The 16,693-nt window shown below is 41.0% G+C and overlaps 1 protein-coding gene across 1 annotated transcript in view; it reads left to right on the top strand.

The window, feature by feature from the left end:
- Positions 1-16,693, top strand: part of CFAP46 (cilia and flagella associated protein 46) — a 169,050-nt gene that overhangs the window by 18,825 nt on the left and 133,532 nt on the right. Inside the window, exons 11-17 of the mRNA XM_054983246.1 lie at positions 248-346; positions 928-1,118; positions 2,325-2,553; positions 5,674-5,794; positions 10,172-10,295; positions 14,992-15,122; positions 15,725-15,861. Of these exons, the coding sequence (XP_054839221.1) occupies positions 248-346; positions 928-1,118; positions 2,325-2,553; positions 5,674-5,794; positions 10,172-10,295; positions 14,992-15,122; positions 15,725-15,861 (1,032 nt within the window). The remainder of the gene's footprint in view (positions 1-247; positions 347-927; positions 1,119-2,324; positions 2,554-5,673; positions 5,795-10,171; positions 10,296-14,991; positions 15,123-15,724; positions 15,862-16,693) is intronic.

The following is a 16,693-nucleotide window of genomic DNA, read 5'->3' as shown; positions in this document are numbered from 1 at the left end:
TGCAAGGTTGCACTGATGCGGTTGTAGGGTAGAGTGCTTTGTGAAATATTAAAATATCCACTCCGTATACTGACCCAGTCATTTTTCATGCTGGTACTTTTGTCTGTGTGTGGAATAAACTTTGTATGCTGCCCGTTGTTCCTAGAATGACAAATGCAGGAGTCTGTAATAATGTAAACACCTGAAAGCATCATACCTGAATTGTGACCATTTGCATTCATTAATGTGAATCTATTTATATTAACAGGACCCAGGAAAGCAAATTGAATTAGAATGCTTCGAATGTGACTATGAAGTTCAAAAACTTGGGGATAAAATTGTAACTTATGCTAAAAGTGTTGTTGAGGTATGTTTGTTCTTTAATTACTACTGCTTATTAGTACTGCTCTTTTTTTTAAAGTTAGCCTTCCCTATCTCTTTCTGGATTAACAGTCATCCTAAGAGACTATATTAGGTTATTTTAGCTACCAGGGAGCTGAGAGGAAGGTGTTTATAGAGACTAGGAGTTGTGCCTTGTACTGAGTTGTCCATGGATATGTGGTGGACAAGTCAGATATGCTCTTAAGTCATATCTGACTTATGGCAACCCCGGCAGGGTTTTCATGGCAAGAGACTAACAGAGGTGTTTTGCTATTGTCTGCCTCTGCAATGCTGGTTTTCATTGAAGGTCTCCCATCTACATACTAACCAAGGCTGACCTGCTTAGCTTCTGAGATCTGACGAGGTGTTCACCTGAGCTATCCAGGTGAGGGATCCATGAATATACCTACCAGTGAAAAGGCGCAGTACCTGAGAGAGCAGAGTTATTGCTGTTCCCTTGACAGGTCTCCTGAATATGTTGTCCTGATTATGTGGCACCCTGTGGATTGAGTCCAGAGAATGTTTTTTTCTGTGATCCATGTAAAATATATTTTTTCATTCTTGTAGGCTCAACTACAAGTAATACAGAGACTTGATCTCATTTTGATTCGTGCGATTCGTCTGAAAGACTCCAATGTTATTCAGGCAGTGTGCACTACCCAGTGGAACCTCTGTTTGCCACTGCTGCAACACAACTTGCAACAACATGTACGGAAATCATTGCTTGCTATTGCTGAGATCCTAGAAAAGATTGACAGGTACATCGGGGCATTGTATGCACTCTAATGTGTTATTTTACAGGACCAGATAACTTGTGTATAAATTTGTGATACAAAGAACAACCTTTTAGTGAATCAGAGTAATGACCCTTCAAGCACAGATCTGCTTTGATTGACAACAATTCTTCAGTATGTCAGGCAGAGGTTTTCCCCAGTCTGGTTACATCAAATTGTTTGAACCTGAGGATTTTACTTGGACCATGTACAAGCAAAACACGCTGTTACCACTACAGTATGGCCTGTCTGTGCTAGCTTGTCTATGTGACTCGAACAAAGTAGTCTGAAAATTAGTCATTATGAATTATATTATTTTCCTAGGTCATTTGAAAACTATAGCTGCAACCAGGTGTCATGGCAAGCTGTAAATAAACTAAGATTTGACACAATAGGCATAAACACAGTTGGTTCATTGTGCCCATGCATACCCCTTATCTCTGCTCCCTCTCTTCCAACTCCCTTCATGCAATTAAGGCTTCTGGGTTTTCAGAAACCACAATGCCTGAATGATTGCTCCTGGGTGAGCTTTCCACAAATGAGGATTCGAACTGGAATTAAACCAATATTTTGACTTCTTTGCTGGAAGAGCAAACATACTCTGATTCAGGGAATCCAACCCTGCCGTCCTCTTCTTTGCCCATGGCCATTTGGCTGGGTGGCAGTGGAAAAAATACCTGGAAAAGCAATGGCATGTCACTTCCAGCAAATACCTGGAAGTGACATTATGTCACATCACTGGTTTTACCACAGAGTTCTGACGCATCCTAGAGATGTAATGCTCGTGTAGTTATATCACTTCTGGGTGTTTGCCCTCCCATCCCTGCCCCCCTCTCTTTCATTGGTCGCCAGCTGACCACAGTGCTTGTGGGAGTTGGAGGTTGTTTGTAGGTCTGTCAAATGGGGAATCCTTTATCAGAAAAGTGTAGTGGAGCAAAGAAAGCATATGGGCTCAACAAACAAGCATGTCCATTGCAACAAATCTCAGTTCAATTGCAACTTGTCATGACATCTTAAAAGCATATACTACTAATCTTCTTTGAGAAATATTTCTAGTATACAAACCCTATGATTACCTCATTGCCAGCTTAATTTTATTAAAAAGAAATCCTGTTTGTAATTCACCTTGTATAAAGAGAAAGCTTGGTGTAGAACATTTAAATTATTTTAATTGAAAATGTTTTTTTTCAGCATGTTGATTCTACTACGTTGTCAAGTTCATATGGAAATTGCTCGCATTGAAGAAAAGGAAGACAGAATTGAGGCTGCCATGGAACATCTTCAAAAGGCCATCTATCTTGATAACAATGGGCAGTATAATGAATACCTTAAAATGGCGTTCCAGCGGCTTAATTTAAATACCATTTTGTACAAGTCACCAGAACGCCTAGAAGACCAAGCAAGTTTGATGGTGGAACAGGTAATTGCCACATAATGAATATAAAATTTGACTATGTTCTGAATACAGGTATGATTTGGATTAATTAATCTTTCTTCAGCCCCCAAATACCTGACTGATTTTATATAATGGAAAGCCATAGCCAATGCATATTTCAGGGGATTTAATTGATGAGTATCATTGTTTCAGCAAATCTCCTCAATCTTGGGGAGATACATTTGGAAATGTATACATTTTGGCATTCATAGTCATACAACAAGGTTGTACTTACCTGTAACAGTTGTTCATCGAGTGGTCTTCTGTGCAGGCATGTAAGCAGTTGATCCAGCCTCCACCATCTTTAATAGCCATTCAGCATGGCTACCTGTGCTATAAAATCACAAGGCCTCTGGATTAAAAATGGCAGCTTGTATTGCAGCCAGAGTTCTTTCAGCTAACAGTTGCTGAGTCCCACCCGGGAGACCTAGGCATGAAATGCCACATAAGAATGCAGAGTGATCAGTGGTGATTGGATTTACAGGCTCCCCATCCTTGAAGGAATCCAGCTCAACAAAGGTCTCACAGAGTCATCCCCACTTAACACATTCCTTTCCCTCCTTCTGTGACGAGATCTCCTATCCTTGATGGAGGAGCTAATCAAATGACATTCATGAGTATTTACCGTTCGTTATCATGGCTGTTCTGTGGACTTTAATTGAGGAATTAGCCAAATCTTGGTCTTTTAGCTAGACCAAATGGTGTAAAACAGATGTAATGAGGCAGAGACAGGATTCAAATTGGCTAGGTATGATTTCCTGGTAGATGTTTTTCTAGCCTCCAACAGGACTCTTTGGACTGAGGAGAAAGAAACTAATCCGGGGAGATATGAACCAGGTTGTCAGTTTCAGAGTACCTAGGGTATGGTGGGGAACCACATCATCCTGTAACAGATGTGGTGTTAGGGGGAAATGGTAGATTCTGCCCTGCGCCATTTGAAATAGAGTGGCAAACCAGGCCTGCCTAGGTCAGTAAGAACTTATTACAATTAGCGAATAAACTTCCCTCATCATTTTACTGAGTGTTAGAGTCATTAGAGGTAGTGGGGGGAATGCATATAAAAGGGTGCCTGACCAAGAGATCTGAAAAGCGTCCCCAAGAGAGGCTTGCCCCTTTCCTGCCCATGAACAATATTGAACACATTTCCTGTTGAGATATGCGGCAAACAGATCTATGGTTGATTGCCCCCACTTTGCAAAAACAAGGCAGAGAAAATCCCTGTGGACAGATCATTTGTAGTTCTGAGATTTGGACTGTTTCACGGCATCCGCCAGAACATTGTCTTTGACTATTACGTGAATAGCAAAAAGAATGACTTGATGCTGGACAGCCCTTCTCATATTAGTGAGGATTCGCAGAATAGGATCAAGAAGGCTGTGCCCCTCCTAGGTAATGCATGTCAGTCGTATTGTCTGTATGTATCTGAATGTTCTTGCCTTCTACTAGGTGGACCAGAGCCTTCAGAGCATACCTTATTGCCCTGAGCTTGAAGAGATTGATGTGCATGGATGATTCTTGAGTGGACCATGCTCCTTTTACCTAGGTGGTCCCAGAACAAGCCCCCCATCTCAAAGAAAGACATCAATGTAGTTCAAAATGTGAACCAGGGGGGAGCCAAAGGGGGTCCCCACTAAGAGGTTCTGTGTGTTGTTCCACCACTTTAGGGACCTGTGGATTAGTTTCAGGATAGAGAACCACTTGTATGGTTTCTAATGGTGTTGGTGGAACACTCCGATGAACCAGTTCTGCAGGGGACAAAGCCTCTGCCTGGCAAATGGAGAGGTCATAAAACCTGTATTTGAATTTGCTTTGCCCTTTGGTGCCTGTATGAAAGAACCTTGTTTAGAGTGAGGAGAATCTTCCCTAGCCTGTCTGGAGTAGGAAAGGCAAGGGCTTGGGAGGAGTCTAGGACTGTCCCCACAAATACCACCTTCTTCTGGGGAGCCAAGGATGATTTTTCCAGATTGACCCTCAGGCCCAACAGGTCGAGGACAGCAAGAACCAGAGATACATGCTGGGACAGAGATTCTCTGGTCTGGCCTACTAGCAGCCAATCATTGAGATAGGGGGAAATGGTACACCCTTTTTATCTGAGGTGGCTCACCGTTACTGCCATGACCTTCATAAAGATACAAGGGGCAGAGGAGCTGAAAGGAGGAACCTTGTATTGGTAGTTTTGGAGCCACATTGGAAATGAAGAAATTTTCTGAAGTGAACATTTTTGGAACATGGAAATATGCACCCTTTAAATCTACTGTAGCAAACTAAACTTGATCTCTTAACAGGGAAAAAGCATTTCTTTTAACGACAATGTTCAAAAAAATTTGGAACTATAAACTTGTTTAGGGAACAAAGGTCTAAAATGGGGTGGGAGCCCCCTGACTTTTTTTCCACAATAAAATACTGAGAAAACACTCCGTCGATACCTTTAGGAGCTTTGGAACATCTGTGGCAGGCGTACACATGCACGGGGACTGCACAGAACACATGACAATGAACAATAGACTTTGTATCATATAAAAAGTCTATTGTAACTTACAGTGAAATCATAAACAGAGTTACTCCAGTCTAAACCCATTGATTTTGATGGCTTAGACTGGAGTGACTCTGCTTAGGACTTCACTGTTAATTATAGTTGGTTTATCTGAATTTTTGCTTGCTGATTCCATTTGATGTTTCAGTTGTTTTTAGTAAGGTTTTTTTTTAACCATTTTAATCTTGTTATGAACCACTTTTAAGATCTCGTAGAACATATTTCCAACCCATATTATTTTATTAAAACCCAGGGCTTTTTTATGGGGAAAGAGGTGGTGGAACTCAGTGGGTTGCCCTCGGAGAAAATGGTCACATGGCTGGTGGCCCCACCCCCTGATCTCCAGACAGAGGGGAGTTTAGATTGCCCTCCACACTGCTCGGCGGTGCGGAGGGCAATCTAAACTCCCCTCTGTCTGGAGATCAGGGGGTGGGGCCACCAGCCGTGTGACCATTTTCAGGAGGTTCTGGAACTCCGTTCCACCACGTTCCTGCTGAAAAAAAGCCCTGTTAAAACATATTATATGCCACTTAAGCTGCCACCATATAATAGTTTTTTTCCTGTATATGTAGGCAAAAAAAGGAACATCAAAAGATAGCGTGAGGAAAAAACGGTCTTTGTTGGTAAATGCAGGCCTTGCACTGGCTCCTGAAGCATTTCAGATTGTCCTGGATAGTGAAAATGAAGCTCGAGGTAATATATCTTTTCTGTGATGGCCAAATGGAGGAGTTTCTTATCATATTTTGCCAAGCCTGGGAAATTGATTGATTTCATTGGTCAAGTATAGCACCTAGAGGAATAGACTATATTTGAATAAATATTGTATATGGCAGAAGGCCGTTGCTTATGAAGCCTCCACCATGGCAAGTGTTTTGTTCTGATAGACATGGCAATTCCTTGACTGTAGCAAACAGATTGTCTAACTTGCTTAGCGAGGGTTGGAGTCAGCAGAAAGGCTCATTAAAAGGAGTTGGAAGAGTAGAACTTTGCTTGCATTCCCTTCTCCCATCAGACTCCTGTTGTTTTCCAAAAATTCTCTGTGTGGTTCTGGGAATCCTCATGAAAAAAAATGTCCCAAGCCTATGGAGTAAAGAGGGGGAACTGATTGAAATTGCTTTCTTCTCTTGCTCTGCAAGCTGCTAACAGAAGGAGGAGGAGGTGATTCTATCTGTTCCTTCCTCCTCTTCACTGCAGCTCCGCATACTGCATTTTGTTCACAAAGGTTGCTTGACCTCCAGGTTTTTGGGACAAAAATAAGGCTGCTGAAGGAAAATGGGGAAAGATCTGCTCTGCCAACTCCATTGTGAGTTTTTCCACAGGATACAGTCACATGAGTAGAGATGGGCACAAACTGGAAAAAACAAACTGTGCGGTTCATGGTTTGTCACATTTCACGAACCACGAACTTTCACAAACCTGCCCCGGTTTGCGAACCAGTTTGTTTGATTCGTGAAAACGTCACATCCAGGTCAGCAAATCATCAATTCTGGGTCAGCAGAAGGTCACTTCCAGGCCAGCAGAAGGCCACCTCCGGGTCAGCAGAAGGTCTGCAGGAAGTCCATCCCTGTTGCCTAGGAAGCTGATTGATCGGAACCAGGCTGTCTGCAGTGATGAACCAAAAAACAAACCAAAGGAACCAGCCCTAAAGTTCATGGCGTTTCATCAGAAATGGGCTCGGATGAACTGCTGGTTCACGAACTACAAACTGGCCTGGTTCGTCATGAACTTAGTTTCATACTTTGGTTTGTGCCCATCTCTACTCATGAGTAGCATCTATAAGAGCCAGTTTGGTGTAGTGGTTAAGAGCACGGGACTCTAACCTGGAGAGCTGGGTTTGATTCCCCACTCCTCCACGAAGCCAGCTGGGTGACCTTGGGCGAGTCACAGTTTTCTGGAGCTCTCTCAGCCCTACCCATCTCACAGGGTGATTGTTGTGGGGAAATAATAACACTTTGTAAACCGCTCTGAGCGGGCATTAAGTTGTCCTGAAGGGCGGTATATAAATCGAATGTTATTATTATTAAATCAAATGTTATTATAATTTTGCATGCTACTAGTCAGTTCACATTGAGAAGGTTTGATATGGAGTTCAAAAAGGCAGCCTATGCTTGTGTGAATGAACTAAATCCTTTTTTTTTGTAGTCACAAGTGGAAACAGCAATAAAGGGTCTAAAATTGTGGGAACATGGATAATATGAACAGTATTTACTACCCTGAGCAGGTTCTCTTGAGAGATGGCTTAGAAATTGATAAATATTATCTTCACTAGCATGAGCCATTGTGGTGTAATGAATAGAATGTTAGATGTGGACTCCAAATATCCAGAGCCTTTCTCTGTCATGGGTGACCGTGTGCTAATCCTCCTCTCTTAGCCTACTGTATTTCTTAAATTTGTTAGGAAGATAAAGTAGGGAAAAGCCCATGTGCATGGTCCTGAACTCCTTGGAGGAAAGACTCAGTGATGTGAGTGTAGTGATTTTTGTAGCATGTTTCCAGTGGGGTTTTTTCCCCTCAACCCCCCCCCCCCCCGCCGAAATGCCTGTACCCATAATGTTCACCAACTTGAAACAGTGTGAACCAGTCCACTTAATGTGGAAGGTTCCAGAAGTTTTATTTTTAAATCGTACACAGGAACTCTTTTTTTCTGCGCTCTTGAAGGGACTTTGACAACAGGACACTGCTAAGTGATCATTTTATTGGCACTGTCACAGTAGAAGAAAAAAGTAAACATAAGGCAGGATTTTCCCCCCAAATGTTGCTGACTAGCAGAAGCCAGTGGTGCTGCTCTGCTCTCCTGCTTAGGTGCTGGTCTGCTGCTAACAGTTTGCTTGCAGTTTCCTGCTATAGGAGTCAGTGAAACATAAACTGCTCTGCAGCCACTCACCTACTATGGGGTCCGTTAACAACCCCCCCCTTTTATTTTTATAAAACTCTGTGAGTTGATGGTTCAGAGGGAGGGCTGTATTCTGTGCAATTTTGGTGCTGTTGAGTGCAAAAACAGCTGCCCCAGATCCTGCAGTTGGTCCTTACCCATAGAATGTCCATGAAACCCATGAGTATGAAAGAAAACTAATGAATTTTGAGTCCAACCCAGTAATGCTGCATTGGAAAACCACCCCATCACAACCGACATTTCACTCAATAGTCACAGATTCAAAAACTGTAATTTTCAAAATGCACACCCTTAATGATTAATAGCTTGTTTTTCAGACTGTATAATGGGGAAAGGCTGAAAAACATTGTTTGAAAATGACCCTGTGTGAGCCTTCTGCAATTCTGATTTCTTGTAGAAAAGTCTTGGGAAGCCTGTTGAAGGAGAGCAGTGTACTTGCCAAAGATCATCCATCAACAGGCATTTTCACACAAACTCTTATTCCACATAGGGAATAGCTAACTGACTATCAGCTCCATGACCCTGTTATTCCATGAATATGCTAAAATTCCATCATCTGTTTTTAAAGTTTAAACTGTTTGTGTTCTTGTATTTTTACTGGTGCTTGAAGATTAAATTAAAACTCATTCAATCATGGTTATGTCAAGAGCCGTAAGTGGATGCTGTTCAATGTCCTGCCTCATCAGATTTTCTGGAAAGTCTCATCTAGTATACTTATAGAAAGCATTACTGTGTTGCCATTATACTATTGAAATAATCTGTGTTTGACACATCTGCTTTGGAAGAGTCATTTTTTCCACCTGAGGGCTCAGCTTATTCTCCTGTTATATCTTGTCTTTGTCAGTGCAAGTTCTTTTCTCTTTCAGATATGATTGGACTTGTAAATAATTCATTTCCTCCTTCACATCTTTCTTCCTCCTTCCGTCTCTCTTTTGGTAGCTTTATAACTAACAAACTGCAGTAGTAGCATCTATGGAAAACCAATGTTGTGACCTCAATAGGAAAGTCAGAAGGGAAAAGAGAGAGGATCAAAACAGACACATCGGAATGGGGGAAATCAAGCCACAGCTTTATTGATTACAGATTCTTCAGTTCTTGGTATGGGTGGGGTATAGTAGGTATAGGTGGGAAGTAATGGGTGCACTTGAGAGTCCAGCTGTGGCAGCGAACTCCTCAACCCACCAGAGATCCAGTATTAAGAAATGCAGAGGAAGCAGCAGTTCCTGCCCATTACCAGTCTCTTGGGAGCATGGCTGATATGCCAGCCATAAAGCTGGCTGTCATACATCCCACCTCTAGAGCCTCTTAAGGGAACCCCCCTTTTAGGATCATGTAGAGCACTACTCCTGCATAGCTCTGTAGAATGTTCCCCAGCCCAATGCATATGCACCCACAACACAGACCAGAGAAAAGTAGTCTCACCTCCAGTTCCCTTGGCTGGCTACACCGCCTTAGCCTTTCCCAAAACAACTGGCTAAAGGAGATAAGGCCATAAGGTGCAACCAAGCACCCTCTGGGCAGGAGTTCACAAAGGGTACAACTACCCCATGGCGACTTGCTTGCTCCCCCTTTCCCCCTGGGATGGGGCACAATGGGCACCCTTACTTATGGCAGGGGACTGAATTTAGTACTATATTTAGTACTATATTAGCATACACTAGTACTATATTTAGTACTATATTTAGTACTATATTAGCATACACTATGCAATTTGAGATGAAATAAACATTTTGTCCTTTCCAGATGTGTATCTTTTAGAGTCAATAGTTTTTATAATGTTTATGCTTTTGTTGATTTGACCAGATCTGAAGTTATCTGCTGTTTTTGAATTATTTATCACATTTTTATGCCTCCAAGGAGCTCCGGGCAGAGTGTATTGTTGTCTCCTCCTACATTTTAACCCAACAACACTAGTGTAATTTTACCTAAGTTGAGGAACAGTGACTGGCCCAAACTGACCCAGTGAGCTTCATGAGTGGCTGGTGGTTTTAACCCAGGCCTTCCTTGTTTTAGTCCAACAGTGTGACCACTGAACTGTCACACTTACACAGATTTTGTAGAACATTTATTCCACAATTGTTCATTCAGTGTTTAAGCTATTATAGAGGTCTGCTTGTGAAATTACTGTACCATTAATATACTATAAAAATTTATACATTGTCATCCTTTTTATTCAGTTGCCTCAAGTAAAAGTAAGGGTCAAATTAGCTACCTCTGTGCAAAAGCTGAGCATCATAGCAGAAGTGTACAGAAAGCAGAAGGACACTTAAAGCGATTGAGAAATGAAAATGACAAAGAAAGGTAATGATTATAAGCAAATGATAAAATATATGTTGGGGGGAGGGATTCAAGGGCAAATAATTGCAAAGGAGAGGGTCTTGTTACTGTGAAACTTCTAGATCTTGCAAAAGGTGTATTTCTTGGTCCAAGAGGCAGTGGCACACATAAATTTAAGAATAATAGTACCATTCATTTTATGAATTAACATTATTCTCACCTACTTAAATCTCCTTCATTTTATGAATGCTTCTCTTGGGGCCTGTTTGTCCCATCTCCTCACACCTCTTGCACACAGATCTTGTGATTGAGCTTTCCCCTACCCATCCCCACACCCATTTCTCACTGCAGAAGAGCGATGAACTTAACATTGATTTGAATGAATGTATCTGAATGATCAAAATCATGTACCATATCACATCAGGAAGCAGTTGCATTTAAATAAATGTGTGATCTCATAGCTCAGTTGTTCATGTGCTTAACTATCTGTCCCAATGAAATCAGTAGGACTTCCAAGTACTTACAGTGTCATCCTAAGCAGACTTACTCCCTTCTGGTAAAGTAAATGGGCTTTGAAGAATGTAACTATGCTTAGGGTGGCACTGTTAATGTTGACTTAATTGTGACCAACTTTTAAAAGAAAAATTCTAAACTTCTACGATCTATATTCTTCAACTACAGCCACAATTATTACTATAAAGATATATGCATGCAGGCATGATGCTTGAGACACCTAGACTGATAGTTCTGGAGGACTTCAGTATTCATCTTGAGTGTTCCTTATGAGAACCGACCTAGGACTTCGTCGCCTTTTTGGCTGCCATGGGCCTCTTTCAAGTCATGATGCATCCAACACATTAAAAATGTTACACCCTGTTTTGTACTGAGTACAAAGCTTAAGGTTTTGTACTGAGATTTTGTGGAAAGGTCTGGCTTTGACACTGGAGGTTCAGCCTATACCATGGGCTTGCAACTTTTTACTCAAAGCAAGGGTGAATGTATATTTTCAACACTTCATGGGGGAGGGAGGCTGGGTAAAATGGTCCACCTGTAGAGGCTCTTGGTTCCTACTGCAGAGAGCAGTGGCAGACCAAGTGCAGGCCTTTTTGGATAATTCATCTGCTGTGGAGATGGTTCAGTCTGGTTTTAGGCCAAGCTATGAAACAAAGATGGCTCTGGTATCCTTCGTTGATGATCTATGTCTCCATGTAGATAAAGGTCACAAGCCTCTTTGTTGCATCATTCAATACAGTGGATCATCATGACCTCTTATTAAGATGTTTGGAGGCAGCAGTGGATACTGGGGATGGGCTTTGAACTGGTTTAAATCATTCATAGTTTAAAATCATTCTTTTGTCTCAAATAGTTGCTATTGGAGACCAGTTGTCATCAGTGCAGGTCTTGTCCTATGGCATTCCACAGATTATAGCCCTATTCTCCTTACTATTCAGCCTCTATGTAAAAGCCTTTTGGAGAAGTCATTCATAGCTTTGGAATTGGGGTGATCAGTATGCTGATGACAACCAGCTCTGTATCTTTCTATCCACATTTCCTGGTGCTGCAGTAGAGGTGTTTGACAGCTGAGATTAAATAGCTAAGAGAGAACAAATTCAAACTGGATCCTGATAAGATGGAAGAAATACTAACTGGGAAGGCTGAGGCCTTAAAGGACATTGTACTTCCCACCTTTGATGGAGGTCAGCTAACCCTTTCTGACTCAGTTAAAATCCTTAGGGTTATACTGGATCCAGCATTACTGCTGGAGAAGCAAGTTAATGAGCTGCAAAAAACCAGTTTCTTCCAACTTTGTCAAGCCTGGAAAATGACTCTCTACCCCAGTCTAGCCAGCTGGATCCATGCCATGGTTACATCAAGATTAGACTACTTTAATGCTCTCTACATGGGCTTACTCTTGAAGTCAACCTGGAGAGCCCAGTTAATACAGAATGCTGCAGCTCAGTTATCAGGATCTGGATGGGGCTTGCACATTATTCCCATCCTACAGTCACTCCATTGCTGCCAATCAACTATTGGGTTCAATTTAAGGTGCTGATTATTATGTACAAAGCCACCACAACAGCTGTGCTCATCTATTCAGAACCTTCTGCAGGTGTTACCCTTCAAACAGGCAAGATCAACAACTGCCCAAACATACTTTTTTTTTTCTGTTGTGGCCTCCACCTTGTCAAATGACCTACTTGAGGAGATTTGGAATGCTCCCAAGCTCCTGCCATGCCACAAACTATGTAAAATGGAGTTATTCAAGAGAGCTTTTCTATAAAGGTAATAGGGCTATATGTATGTATTACATGCTATCAAGTGGAATTAATAACCGCAAAAATCTGCTTTGTCTTTGGGGGTCCATGGTATCTATAAAACTCTCTTCCAACACCACATTTCAAATGAATCATTTTTTTCCTGGCCACATTCATCATAGTAATGAGGAATACTATAGTATGAATTATCTTGATATTGGTCTCCAGTAGAGATGGGCACAAACCAAAATACGAACCAAAGTTTGTCACGAATTGAGCCAGTTCATGAACCAGTAGTTCGCGAACCAGTGGTTTGTCAGAGCCCATTTCTGGTGACCAGCAACAAACTTTAGGCTTGTTTTTTTGGTTCATTTGGTTTGTTCTTCGGTTTGTCACTAGAGGTGTGCACCCCCTCAGGTTCTGAGCGGAGTGTTTAAATGCTTTGATATGTTCTGTAAAGATTCAGGAATCTTTAGGGAGCACACTGAAGCTCAAAGCTGCACTTTTCTTGCCATTTGCAAACTGCAAGAAAAGTGTTGCTACTTTCAAATGCCCACTACTTTTTTCAGCTGAGGGGAGGGGAAGGAGGGGGGTCCTCCCTCCCTCTCCCCTCAGCTGAAAAAAGCAGCCAGGTTTGAAAGCAGATTTTTTTCAGCAGATGGGAGGGGAAACTGCCGGGATTTGAAAGCAGCAACACTCAGCACAAGAAAAATGTTGCTGTTTTCAATTGCTGGCTGCTTTTTTCAGCTGAGGGGAGAGGGCATCCATCCTCCCCCTCCCCTCAGCTGAAAAAAGCTGCTGGGGCTAGAAAGCTGAAAAGTGGCCAGGGTTTGAAAGTAACAGTTTTCTTGCTGCTTGCAAATGGCAAGAAAAGTGTTGCTTTCAAACTTACCACCCTGCTTTTTTCAACTGAAGGGAGGGGGTTCCCTCCTTCCTCTCCCATCAGGTGAAAAAAGCAGCAGCTGGGAAGTTTGAATTTTTTCTTGCTGTTTGCAAATGCAAACAACTAGAAAAGTGCTGCGGCTGCTGCAGCTTTGCCGGCCCCAGAAATGACGAATCATGAACCGAATGAACTGGTTCACGAACTGGGCAAATTCATGGTGGTTCGTGGTTCATCGCTTTTTATGAACCATGATCCACCATTTTCCTGGTTTGTGCCCATCTCTAGTCTCCAGCAAAACTTCCTTATCCTTAAGGATTCTTTTTGTTTCTTCATGGCTGCCTTTCCAATTCTCAATCACCTTGTGATTGATGATTGATCCAAGGAAACAGAATAGTCTAGGAAGGTGCTTTATAATGGGAAAGGATTATGGATTATACCAATATGTATAGGACATATTGTCAGTTTGTTGCATGTATCACTCAGTTGTTTTATTGTTTTCTACTGATGTAATACATTTTTTTATTATTTCCACACTCTGTATCATGCTTAATACGCTGTGCTCATTCAAATTTCAGTAATCTTAATTCCTAGTACATTTTTCATTCAATTGCTCTTGTTATGACCCTTACTTTCTCTAGGGTCGATTTTGCCTTTAATCTTTCCCTTAACACCCTCTGGGTAGTTTGCTGCCACCAGGAATATTATATTCCAAGATATTTTATTTAAGTTTTCCCTTTGGTAACGTTCCTAAGCATCAGGCTCCTTCGTGGTTCTATGTGGCCCTGAGGATAGGAATGGGATATAGCAATGACAGCTACTCTGAGATATAACAAAACAAAATACACTTTTATTTAGTCTAGAAGCGTATCGGTTTCATAAACGCAGTTCTTGGTTCTTAAAGAACTTCCTATAAACTCATTTACACAGATCTCTTCTAAGGCTTCACACACAGTTAGCCTCTTTCTCTAACTCAATATTTCTCTCACAGAAATGCTTAACACTCCTCAGGCAGCACACAGCCAGCCTCTCTTTCTCTAACTCCTATTCACAGAAATATTAAACCTGCCCAGGCAGCACACAGCTGGCCTCTCTTTCCCTGACCGAGTTTTCTTTCACAAACATGCTCAGTTCAGGTTCCACACAGGTTATATTTCTCTCATAAATACTTCAATATACTCAGGCAGCACACAGCTAGCCTGCTTTCTCCTGACTGAAACTTTTCTCTCTGCCCTGTTAGTCTCAAACTGCTTTCACTCCGCCCACACTCTCAGTCATCCACCAATCATATCACTCGCTCATGCCTCTCCTTCACCCCACTCTTCACCTAGCTCAAATCAAGCATTTAAAGATACATGCACACATTTACTTGAAATCATTACAGCTCTACATATTGATTGTGTCAACCTATGCTGTATTTATTAGATTTCTCTTTGTATGAAGTGTTGTCTATTTACCCTGTGTAATCCACTTATATCAGAAGGAAGCATAGTTAATAATAAGAGGCTGTGTGTTGGTGCAATTTTTATTCTAGCTTTTTTCTTGTTCGTGTTAAAGTCTTCTTGATTTTTTTTTATTTGTATAGAATCAAACTCTGGTCAGAAATAGCAAAAACAGCACGGAAACAAAGTGTTTGGGATGTGTGTCGGGCTGCATGTAGATTCTGCCTCTTATATGATGACAGCCAAATGAAAAAGGAGACAAAACCCAAAAAAGGTACATTACAATATTAATTGTAATATTATTTCAGGTGGCATGAAAGCTAATAGTGATAATTATTTTTTCCTTAACAGAGGATAAGGTGGGATATAAATATGTTATCAAATAAATAAATAAGAGAAAATACACACATCTCTCCCCCATCCCTATGAAGCTCATAGCAACGTCAGGGAGCATCACTTCTCTGATCAAATTAGCAGACCCCTGTTTCTTGGTAGTTTAGATTTACAACAGAACCTCTTGGCTTTGTTTCTTCCATCTCCCCACCCCTGATCCAACTCTTGTCCCTGAAGTTAGAGGATCTGTCCCCAAGTTCTGCTCAAGTACAAGATTTTTTACTTTTTTACTTCAAGAACTGGCAATTATACTCTGATTATAGACTGTATTCTGAATACAAGCTATAAATTGTTTTACGTGTGTGCTAATTTCTGTATTGTTATGATAGCATATGCTGCCCCTTGTTTTTAAAAACATAAGAACTTTGGATCGCAGTCTTAAATAAAAATATTTTTTGTTGTTGAAGCTGGATGGGTAACACTTCATTATTCCAAAAAAGTTTATGCTCACATCATTAAAGTAATAAAATAAATTTCTCATAGTATTCAAGAAGAAAAGTACAACAGATGAGGACCCAAAAGAAAGTGTACAAACAGACTCACCCTTTCCCAGAAAATTATTCTCTTTGGAAAGAGATTTACTCAGAACATTGGCAGAAATAAGATTCATTAATGCAGAGGTTAGTACTTTAATTCATCATCAGCATCTACCATTAGATTAGATTATATATCATTAAATTATATATCATTGTATCATTATTATTAGAGATCTCAAGTAGTCTCCAGGATTTTGATATATTTTAATTCTTTAAAGATAATTATTCCAAAAAAAGTGAATAACGTATCTTATTTAAGGTGTTTAAGGGTGAGTTCCAGCACCAGTGTGTGTTGGTTGGTTGCTTCCATATGCAGCTGTAATGGAGGCATGGTTGACATCTTTTTCTTTGATTAGAGAGCAAGGACATGGGGTTTTTTTGGCCTTCAGTGCAGTTCTGATACTCCTAGCTCCTTGGAGCTGAATCTTTTTTGCCATTTGTTTCACCAGCCGAGAGAGCATAGAATCACAACTAGATAAACCAGTGTCAGCATTTTGGGATTAGGATTCCTGTGTGAAACAGCTTTATTATACTGTCAGCAGACCTTTCAGTAATACATTGTTTTTTTTAAAAAAAGGACTTATACATGTTTAACAAAATGTATTGTTTGTGCCTACATGTATTTACATAAAAAGTAACAGCTTCAGTAGTTCAAGAAAGAAAGATGGTGCCTTGACTTCAGAACTCTATTCAAAGCCTGTTTTTACCAGGGCCCATGTTTTGAACTGTGCTCAGCTCTTTTTTAGGCATTTTAGCTATTCGCTACCATATGCCAGTGCCTTGGCTTGTACCCAGGAAAGAGCAGCCAAGGTGAGTAATAAGGAGAGAACTCATGTCATCTCTGTTTCTGTTTATACTGCACAATGGGACTGATGAGTATGTTTCTGTGTCTTGGAAGAGAAAGATGCATGGTAGT

This window comes from Eublepharis macularius, chromosome 6, assembly GCF_028583425.1.
Source record: "Eublepharis macularius isolate TG4126 chromosome 6, MPM_Emac_v1.0, whole genome shotgun sequence".
In the NCBI taxonomy this organism is placed as follows: domain Eukaryota; kingdom Metazoa; phylum Chordata; class Lepidosauria; order Squamata; family Eublepharidae; genus Eublepharis; species Eublepharis macularius.
This window is presented reverse-complemented; position numbering and strand designations above follow the sequence as displayed.